The sequence below is a fragment of the Micromys minutus genome (genome assembly GCF_963924665.1).
Source record: "Micromys minutus genome assembly, chromosome: 2".
Lineage (NCBI taxonomy): Eukaryota > Metazoa > Chordata > Mammalia > Rodentia > Muridae > Micromys > Micromys minutus.
In genome coordinates, this window is record NC_137971.1 from 30735922 (window position 1) to 30745891 (window position 9970).

The 9970-nt window shown below is 43.7% G+C and overlaps 1 protein-coding gene and 1 pseudogene across 2 annotated transcripts; one reads left to right on the top strand and one right to left on the bottom strand.

Annotated features, from left to right (window-relative positions):
• Positions 1-4952: 4952 nt before the first annotated feature.
• Positions 4953-6071, top strand: LOC308417516 (tektin-5-like; the record flags this gene model as incomplete). The annotated part of the gene is made up of 1 exon (XM_080912904.1): positions 4953-6071. The coding sequence occupies one exon, from the start codon at positions 4953-4955 to the stop codon at positions 6069-6071; it is 1119 nt and encodes a 372-aa protein (XP_080769030.1).
• Positions 6072-6620: 549 nt separating this feature from the next.
• LOC308417517 (phytanoyl-CoA dioxygenase, peroxisomal-like) lies at positions 6621-7213 on the bottom strand (annotated as a pseudogene). The gene has a single exon. The product of its transcript is annotated as a phytanoyl-CoA dioxygenase, peroxisomal-like (transcript).
• Positions 7214-9970: the final 2757 nt, after the last annotated feature.

The following is a 9970-nucleotide window of genomic DNA, read 5'->3' on the forward strand; positions in this document are numbered from 1 at the left end:
CCTTCTTCCAAAAAAGGAGGGGCGTTCTAAGACTCAGAAAGTCACAAGCTTCACAGGGGCAGATTCTCAAACTTACAAAGATAGTAAACACTAAGGAAAGCCATCTGCCCCAACTCTGCTTCCCATAGGTCAAAGGTCATTCACCTAGAGAGCCCAGCCCAGCCCAGTCTAAATTAGGTTCTTAGTCCCTTTCTAACCTATGACCTCCCATTTTACCACTTTGTGTAATGTATATTTTTGTAATGTACACATTTTTTTCCTTGCTGTCCATCCTTTTCTGTTCTTAGTTCTTTCACTAGAATATAAGCTCCTCATGGTCACAGCTCACTTCTTAACCACACCTGTATTGCTCAGATCTGTGTCCGTTGAGCACATACAGAGTGAATAAGTGGATGGGAATGACAAAGTGGTGGTGGGAACCGGATTAAGTAAAGATGAAAGAGGGAGGGACAGGGACATAAAGACATTTATTGTTGAGAGATGACTAGATTACATTTTTATTGCTGTTAGGAAATACCCAACAGAGGCAGCTGAAGGGTGAAGGGGTTTAACTTGGTTCAGTTTTGGAGGCAACAGACTATTCATGCTGAACCATCATGTGGTAGTGGTGCATGATGCTGCGACTCCTCACATCTTGGCAGAACAGGAGGCAGATGGCTTAGACTGGAACCAGAGACTCACATAACCTCCAGAGCCCTCTCCCGGAGACCCACTTCTCATAGCTAGGCTCTATGTTCCCAGCCTTCCAAATCAGAGAAATCAACTGGTATCGCAGGTGTTTAAACACATGTGCCTGTCAAGGGGACATTTCTCATTTAAAACTATAAATGACGAGGCATGACTAGGACAGATGAGAAGCCTCACTGACAGCCACTGCTGACTTCACAGCTTAAATCCTGTGCTTGGGCATAGTAATTTTTAAAATTAGTATGTTCCCCTCTCCTTCCCCCTACCTCCCCCCCTCTGTGTGTGTGTGTGTGTGTGTGTGTGTGTGTGTGTGTGTGTGCGCGCGCGCGCGCGCACGCTCACGCTCGCCAAGATGAGCAAGTGTGAAGGTCTTCCTTTCACCTTTAGAGAAATGGGTTCCATCGACTGAACTCAAGTTGCTAGGAACGCGTGGCGAGTGCCTTGACCCACAGAGTCATCTCACTAGCCATAAATATGTAAAAAATTATAAAACAGGTTTTGGAGCTTCATCATATTCCTTTATATTTGTTACAAATTGACTTTCACTATGATTTACCTACTAATCAGCAAGCTAGTTTTTCTGAAAGCAGTGACTTTCCAATGGCAGAGAACATTCTACAGATTCTCAGCTGCTCTGTGTTTTCATTGTCAGTGCTGAGCTCACAGATGCCAGTGAGTCCTGCTCAAGACAGAATGTAGTGCTGGTCAACCTCACAAATGCTAATGCAGTTATACAAAATCGATCCCATCTGGAAGCTCAGATCCCAAATGGCTTCGAGGTTGTTAAAAGCCTTTTGGTTTTTAATTTGCTCTTTCCTCGGAAGCATTCCCAAAATTGGGAAGTAAGGGGAGAGAGATCTGGATAACTGAGTATTCTTTGTTGTTGTTGTTTTAAAACAAAGTCTCTTTTATAGCTCTGGTTGAGAATTATGTATTCTTAAGAAATATTCAAATTGCCAGGTTCTGCTTGGCCATTGAGATTACTGTTCTTTGTTTCAAGACAGGTTTTCTCTGTGTAACCTTTGCTTTCCTGGAACTCTGTAGACCAGGCTGGCTTTGAACTCAGAAATCTGCCTGCCTCTACCTCCCAGGTGCGGGGATTAAAGCTGTGTGCTACATCCCCAGCTTGAGACCACTAGGCTTTTTATAAATTTATTATCTTCTGACATTGTAATTGATTGCAATCCTTCATTTTGTTGAAGGTTAAGATGAACTTCTAACTTTTGCCCTTTAGTTAGAAACTTCTCTGAAAAAGAAAGAAAGCTTATAACTTAATGATTCTGCTTTCTTATGAGCACTCTTATGGGCACAAGGAAATATGAGCAAGGAGAGTTAATTGCAGATTTTTCAGAATAGCAAAAAATTTGAGGCTTAAATTTTGCCTTTTGCTTGTGTATATGTGTATATATGTATGTTTGTATGTACATGTGTATATGTGAGGTTCTCTTCAGGTATCATACCTTAAAAGTCTTCACTTTGCTTTCTGAGACAAGATCTCATAGGTCTGGAGCTTGCCAGTCCAGTAAGCCTAGTTGGCAGGGAACCATGGGGATCCTCCTGTCTTTACCTCCCAGTGGTTGGGACTGTAAGCACATGCTACTACATACTATGGCAGGCTTTGTTATATGGGATTGAACTCAGATCCTCATGCTTTTTAGCAAACACCTTACTGACTGAACTGCCTTCCCTACCTTCAAAATACATTTCATTGAGAGATAGATACATGTGGTGTTTATATACCCAACTATTTCATAAGGCTAAATAATAAAACATAATGTGCTGCCTATTTTTATGAGACCACTGTTCTTACAGTTCAGAACTATATTCTCTTTCTATGGGTTTCCTTCTGAAATAATTGCAAGATATTAATTATACCCTGTAGGTTGATGTTAAGGTGATACATGGTTGGACAGTAGAGAGGTAGGCGGGGAAAGAGGCTGGAGGTTCGAAAGAGAGGGAGGCAGGAGGCAGAGATTAATGGAGGAGGCGATGGAGGCAGATGTGTATGTTCCTCTGGCACATCTCTAGCTTGATGAGGTTGTTATGATTAGTCCTAAGGGTTTCTATAGGTCTAATTTATCTCATATAGATGTGCAGTTTATATCCTTGTCCATTGGATGTAAGCTTATTGTGTAGAGGGTTTGTGGGTTGAGAATTTAACATATAAACCTGTTTGATAAGTTAATCATTGTGGAGTCATGTTCGTACTGGGTGATGTAGGAAAGAACGCCGGGGGCTGTCGTATCCACCAGGGACAGAAGCAGCAGGGGTGGTAGAGTGAACCGCACCTGAGTTATTAGAGGTGGCTTAGAGTGCCAAGATAGAGATTCCCACAGTGCCAGATGGCCCTACTCAGGAGCCTCTTTTTAATATTTACCATAACAATACCCCATGGTAATTATCCTCTCTGCATTTGCATTGAATATATAACCATATTTTCCTTTTATGTGAAAGGAAGATTGATATGAAAGATTTCAGACTGATGTTACCAAGAGTCCTTTTAATGGGCTCTTGTAGGGCAGGAGAAACTTGAGGTAGTTCCTATTTAATCATCCTACAGAGTGGAAGGTATATATTTGAAACACTAAATGTTTAGAGCTACCGAAACCTCATATCTCTGTCACCCAAACTCAGTCACTGTGAGGATTTTGCTACACTTGCTTTCCGAAATATTTGAAAGTAAAATCTAAGCATTATGTCATTTTATCACTATGTGCATATGATGCTCAGTCTTTATTGACCCATACTGGATGTGGGGGGGTCTCATCCCATGGACCACTGAAGAGAAACCAACAGTTTCTTTCAGGTAAGGCAAGCTGTCTATCAATGGAGTTATATCTCCAAGTGGTATCTTCAGCCTTGACAGGTTCTGGAGTAAGTAGAGCCACACATCCATCTCTTTTAGCTTCCTGACTGTGGACACAGCAAGGGAACAGTAACTTCACCTTCCTGCTGCTGCACCTTGCCCACCATTGATAGGTCCAACTCTTCCACTCTGAGTCACACACACCTTTCCCGGGATTGCTTTTTGGCAGGCATGTGTTTGCACAGTAACAAAAAGGTAACACAATACCTAAATATGCATCTCTAAACAAAGTTAGTGTTTGCCCCACCCAGACACAAAAGCCTCCATACCTACCAAAATTAATCCATGGCTATTATATCATCCCCAGCATAATAAAAAAATGTCTTGCAATTCTCAAACATGGGTTGAGTTGGCTTGTTAAAAATCAAGATGTAAAAATGGCTCACCTGTGATATTTAGTGGTTGGTATTTTTAGGATCTATACCAGTTACTGCCAACTCTTCCTTTGCCCGAACAATGCCACTGACTTAAGGTTGTCATATAGCAGGCTCAACGTTATATATGTGACGGATGGGATGCCTCTTCTGTGGTGCCATTACTAGTTTCTCAACTGGCCATGTCACTCAGTGGTAGAGGACAAAGACTTAGGCTCTACCCCTGGGGCTGTAAGACAAAGCACAAAACGCAATGAAAACGTGCCGATCCCCCACATCTCCTTTAAGAGCAGTTAAGTCTAGAGCAAGATTGCACACCAAAGCACCCTTTCATGATAGGGACAATCTCTGTCCTGTCTATGTAACAGACACTAGCTATGTGTGGCTGGTGAGCACCAGGAATGTGACCTGAGCAAGTGAGGAGCTAGACTTTGCTTGCTTGCTTTAGATGACTTAGTTATATGTAGCCATTATATTAGACAATGCAGCACCAATCTTGCAGATCCATCCTGTGAACCATACAGGGGGGCATGTAGTACTACCATAGTGATATAATTAGAGCTGTTCAGTGGGTCCGTACGGATACTCATAGCCTGATCCTCTGGGGGGGAGTTCCCCAAAGGATGTGATTTTAGTCCCTTTTAAGACATAAACTTCATGTTTACAGTTCATTAAAACCAAGTTCATTTATTTATTCATGATAAAAGAAAGGTACAATGTCTTCTTGACATACTAAACTGTATGTTAGAGTGTTTTAAAGAAAACACTTTCTTGGGAAAGGTTTAGGTTTGGGTTTTTTTGTTTGTTTGTTTGTTTTTTGTTTTTTGGGTTTTTTTTCTATCTTAAGGCTGGGGTTGTGCACAAAAACAAAATTAGTGTTCTAGAAACTCACCATTGCTGAATTGATGCAAAGACCCTCTCCAGGGCTTTATGACACCAGCGCCGAGTCACAGAGGCGCCGTGGCTCCTAGCTCCTGAGAACCCTTGGGCAAAATTTTGCCTGCGGAGGGCTGATTGGGGGAAAGATGGAATTTCTCGGAACCCTTCAGGCAGCGAGTTACTGTGGCTCCAAGAAACACTGTGGCTTGCAGTGGCTGCCCCCTGCTGGGCAGGACCCTGTGGTACAGGGGTGCCACCAATCCTTTCACCTGCCCCGGTGCCGCAGTGCATGGAAACCCAGATTCTTCTACAACATCGCCACCACCCAGACATGCCCAGAAGATTGCGCAGGTGACTCGCATCCGCCCACCACCCTGCCCTCGCTCCGCTCCCCGCTCTTCACTCGCTATACCCAACGCGACTGGGACCGCTCCAATAATCTGCTCATCAGGGTTGCAGAGGCGTCGCGGCTCCGGGCTAGCAGGCTGACAGAGGACTCCCTGAGGATCATGCAGGATAAGGACCAGCTGATTCGCCAGATGCAAGAGAGAACCTCCCGGAACCTGAGCCAGAGGTTATGCGACATCCGCTTCTGGAAGTCAGGGTTGTGCCATGAGTGGGACGTGCTTATGGCAGAGAACAACAGCATGAAAACCCTCAAGAGGCGCTTGGAGTGTGCTGTTGAGGAGGTGAACTGTCCCCTGCAGATAGCCCTTGACTGTCTCTACAATCAGGAGAAAAGGATCGGGGTTGACCTGGTCCATGACGACGTGGATAAAAACCTTATCCAGGGAGCAAATTTACTAAAATATCGCCAAGATCAGATGAGAAAATTAGTTAAACAAATTGATTTCCAGATGCAAGATAATCGAGATGCTCAACATGCCCTAGAGCGGGATATTGAGGACAAGAGCTCTGCACAGTCTATTGATGAGAGATGTTTAAACCTAAAGAACACATCTGACTCCATTAGCTTCTTCCGCGGCATGGAAAAGTTGGACAAAGCGGTGTCAGTTCCTGAAACCTGGGCCAAATTCAGCAACAACAACATCAGACATACTCAGAATATGCGAGCCAAGTCCATCCAGCTGCGGGAGGAGGCGGAGCATCTGTTTGAGACCTTGTCAGACCAGATGTGGAGGCAGTTCACCAACATCAACCAGGCCTACTCAGCTGCCCAACCTGGAGTTCTGCGGCGATTTACCACAGTCCAGGCTCGCGGCAAACACCAAATACGACCCAGCAGCTGCAGAGCAGTTTTCTAGGATAGGAAAGCAGATATCACTCGTGAGCTAGCAGCTGTAGTGGGATCCTGAAGGAACCTCCAGGCCCTTTCTTCTTCTTTTTTATACTCAGACACCTTTATTAGTCATACCCCAGGTTATTTTTCTTAAAATGCTATTTCACACCATTAAAGCAATATCACCACATTAATTAAATTCATGCTTCCCTAATACATGTGCCTTGATCTTTACAGGTGATAAAGATAACAACATCTCAATACAATTTTTCCCCCTTAGATGTCTTGCTTTGCTTTGATGTTCTCTTTGAAAGAATTGTAATGAAGAGCTAATTCGTTTTGTTTTGTTTATGGGGAAAAGAGGAGATAGCATCTTGCTGCACGCACTCTCTCTATGCTCCTGTCTCAGACTCTCATCACCATGTCGCTCTCTCTTAAAGGGCTGTTTCAAAGGTTAAATGTTCTCCTCCTTTCACACGTCGGCATTGAAACACCCAAGTACCCTTAAAGTCCACAATTCCTTCGGCTCCATACTGTCTCCTTGCCATCTCGACAACTCCCTGGTGGGGTTTCCTTAACTGGTGCCCATCACGTTGAGGTACTCGCAGCCAGAGCTGGCAGAGGGGCAGGAAGTTGCTTGACGGAATCCTTGAGTCCTGTTCCGACCAGATCCACGGCTGAGCAGAGGACGGAAGAAAGCTGCGTCGCGTTTCTCCATCACCACCTACACCCAGGTGCTGTTTGCCTCATAGTCTTGGATGCCATGGTACATTTCGTTAACTCCTCCCTCCCCCTTGGGGTAATCATGTGGCTTCAGAGTGCCTTTGTGTGTGCCTGGGAGCACAATCAGACAACCGCTGTTTCTGTCAATGTGCTCGAAGACTGTCCAAGTACAATTCAGAAGTGGGGATGGTGTAGATCCTGATGCAAGGGATGCCGGGACGTCTGCTTGCTAGAATCTAGAAGTTTATCAGCTTCCCATGCAGAGCCATACTATTGGGTCCCGTGAAACACCCCATATTTCAGAATCCGGGGGAGGGTGCAGTATCTAAAGAGCTCCTCATCTTCTTGGAAATCCTGGATCTTTGTAACCACTCTCAGCGTATAATTCTGTTTTGCAGTGGCTACATCTCTCATTACAATGACCCCTGGTGGTTTCACCTTCCTTTTGCAGATTCTTTTAAACTTAGCACGCGCGCGCGCGCGCGCGCGCGCACACACACACACAACCAACAACAACAACAAAAAGAGTTGAATATTATCATTAGATACTAGATTTTTAATATGGAGAAACCCATTTCGTAAGATTTTCACTGCTCCATTACTATCCAAAGTATACAATCATACATCACTGTTCATTATGAAGGGACTCAGAGCAGAAACTCAAACAGGACAGGAACCTGGAGACAGGAGCAGGGGGAAAGGTGCTGTTACTGACTTGCTGGTTATCTGTCAGGTTGTCTCATAAATTTGCTTCTCTCTTTCTTTCTTTTTTCTTACTTTCTTTCTTTCCTTCTTTCTTTCCCTTGTTCTTTGTTTCAGCAGACATTTCTTACAAATACTGATAATAGCTTGCTTTTTTTTTTTTTTTTAATCAGCCTTCTGGTGTTATCTATGCTTACCAGAGGATAATTCACTGGCAGGGAAGACAGTGGGGCCTAACAAATCAGCCCACAGAGTCCAGACATAAAGAAATGAATAGCAACAGTGCCTCAACGGTTTTTTAATCATTCTTTATGGCATGTATAGCTGCCTTCAGAGAGACATCCAGCTCTAATAAGACGGCATCAATGTGATGGAATAGGGAAGGCCCCTCTCCTAACAGACACTGTCCAATAACCCAGGGGGACTCTCCACTCCACATACTTCACGCAGGAACTAACTGGGTGTTAGCCCATCAGCCATCTGCAGTGCTCCTACAACCCCATGTGACTAACAATCCTTCGAAGCTCTGAAAACAGGCAGCAGGCTTTCTTCTTGAATAACACATGTCTGAACATGCAGGAAAGGTTGCCCACTATTTAAGGGGTGTGACTCTTGAAATATCTGGGGACCACAGGTCTCAATCCCCTGCCCTGGAAATAGACGTGGCAGACACATTTGCCTGGTATTTTTGTGCCATGGAATCTGTAGGCAAGGGCCACAGTGGTTGAGGAAGTGAGGACTCATGCATTCCCCAATGTTTTCAGGCTTCTCTTCTGTTCTTTCTGGTTTTTAAAATTGTTTTAATTTTTTTTTTCTTTTTGATTTGGGTAATAGTTGTGGAGAAAACAGCATTCAACGCCACCTAACAGTATTAAGTGAAAAGCAAGATTCCCTTCAACTGTTCTATCTGAGGCTTTTTCCAAAGGTATTTATTATTAAGAGTCTCTAATGGCTCACTATCCCCACTGCCCCTGGAAATGACAGTATTCTATGTATTTTCTGGGCCTCACATTTTCTTTTTAAAGATTGTTTACTGTTAAAACAGTTCTGCTTCATTTTTTAATGCCGTTTAATATCCATCAGCTTTACTGTGACTCTAACTAGTAAACATTTTGTTGATTCCCATTTTTCTTTAAAAAAAATCTTAATGATGCATCACATATTCTCATGGTTTCTTTGTGAAAATATAGCTACAGGGCAAATACAGAAATCCTGAGCCACATTAAAATTTTTGATAGACATTATGGAGTCACTTGCTAGGTAGGCTGTGTACTCTAGGCAAAATAATGGTGCCCAAAAATGTCCATATCCTAATCATGGAGACTGAACTCGGGTTATCTTATGTAATTTCAAGTGAAAATGAGGTTGTTATCTAACCAACCTTAAGATAGGGGAGTTTATCTTGGATCATCTGAGTAGTCCAAATGTGATCATAAAGGCTTTTAGATTTTTATTTTATTTTAAAATTATGCATATGTATGTGTGTGGGGGGGGGTGCGCATGCGTGCAGGTGCCAGCAGAGACCAGAAATCTCAGATCCTCTGTGGCTTGATTTACAGGCATCGGTGAGTTATTCAGCATAGCTGGTTGGAAACAAACATTCGTCCTCTGTGAAAACAGTAACTGCTTTTAAACCCCACTCCACCCACATCAACGATAAAAAGCGAAGAACAGAGTCAAAACAAAGGCAGCATGAGCAAGACTTGATTTGGTATTGTTGGCTTTGAAGATGGAAAAAGGGAACTTTGAGCCATGGAATACCAGCAACCTATCAAAGCTGGAAATGTAGGTGTCCTAGTCAGGGTTTCTATCCCTACACAAACATCATGACCAAGAAGCAAGTTGGGGAGGAAAGAGTTTATTCAGCTTACACTTCCACATTGCTGTTTATCATCAGAGGAAGTCAGGACTGGAACTCAAGCAGGTCAGGAAGCAGGAGCTGATGCAGAGGCCATGGAGGGATGTTACTGGCTTGCTTCCCCTGGCTTGCTCAACTGGCTTTCTTATAGAAGCCAGGTCTACCAGCCCAGGGATGGCACCACCCACAATGGGCTGGGCCCTCCCCCCTTGATCACTAGTTGAGAAAATGCCTTACAGCTGGATCTCTTGGAGGCACTTCCTCAACTGTGGCTCCTTTCTCTGTGATAACTCCAGTTTGTGTCGAGTTGACACACAACCAGCCTGTACGGTAGGAGAACTAAAGGTACCAAGGGCACAGCCCTTCTGCTCCCTTCCTGAACTCGCACTGTAGACCAGGCTGGACTGGAATTCAGAGTCTCACCTGCTTCTGCCTCCCTCATGCTCAGATTAAAGGTGTGCCCCACCATGCCTGGCTGATAATAAAATTTTTAAGGCTCTTGAAAACACAGAAATTTGCTAAGTAGCCACAGAATAATCATACATTTATTTATTTCCATTGTATTTATTTATTTCCATTCCCAACAATGTGTTTCCTCCCACCCATTCCTTTTGTTCCTTAAAAAAAACCGGTTTCTGTCC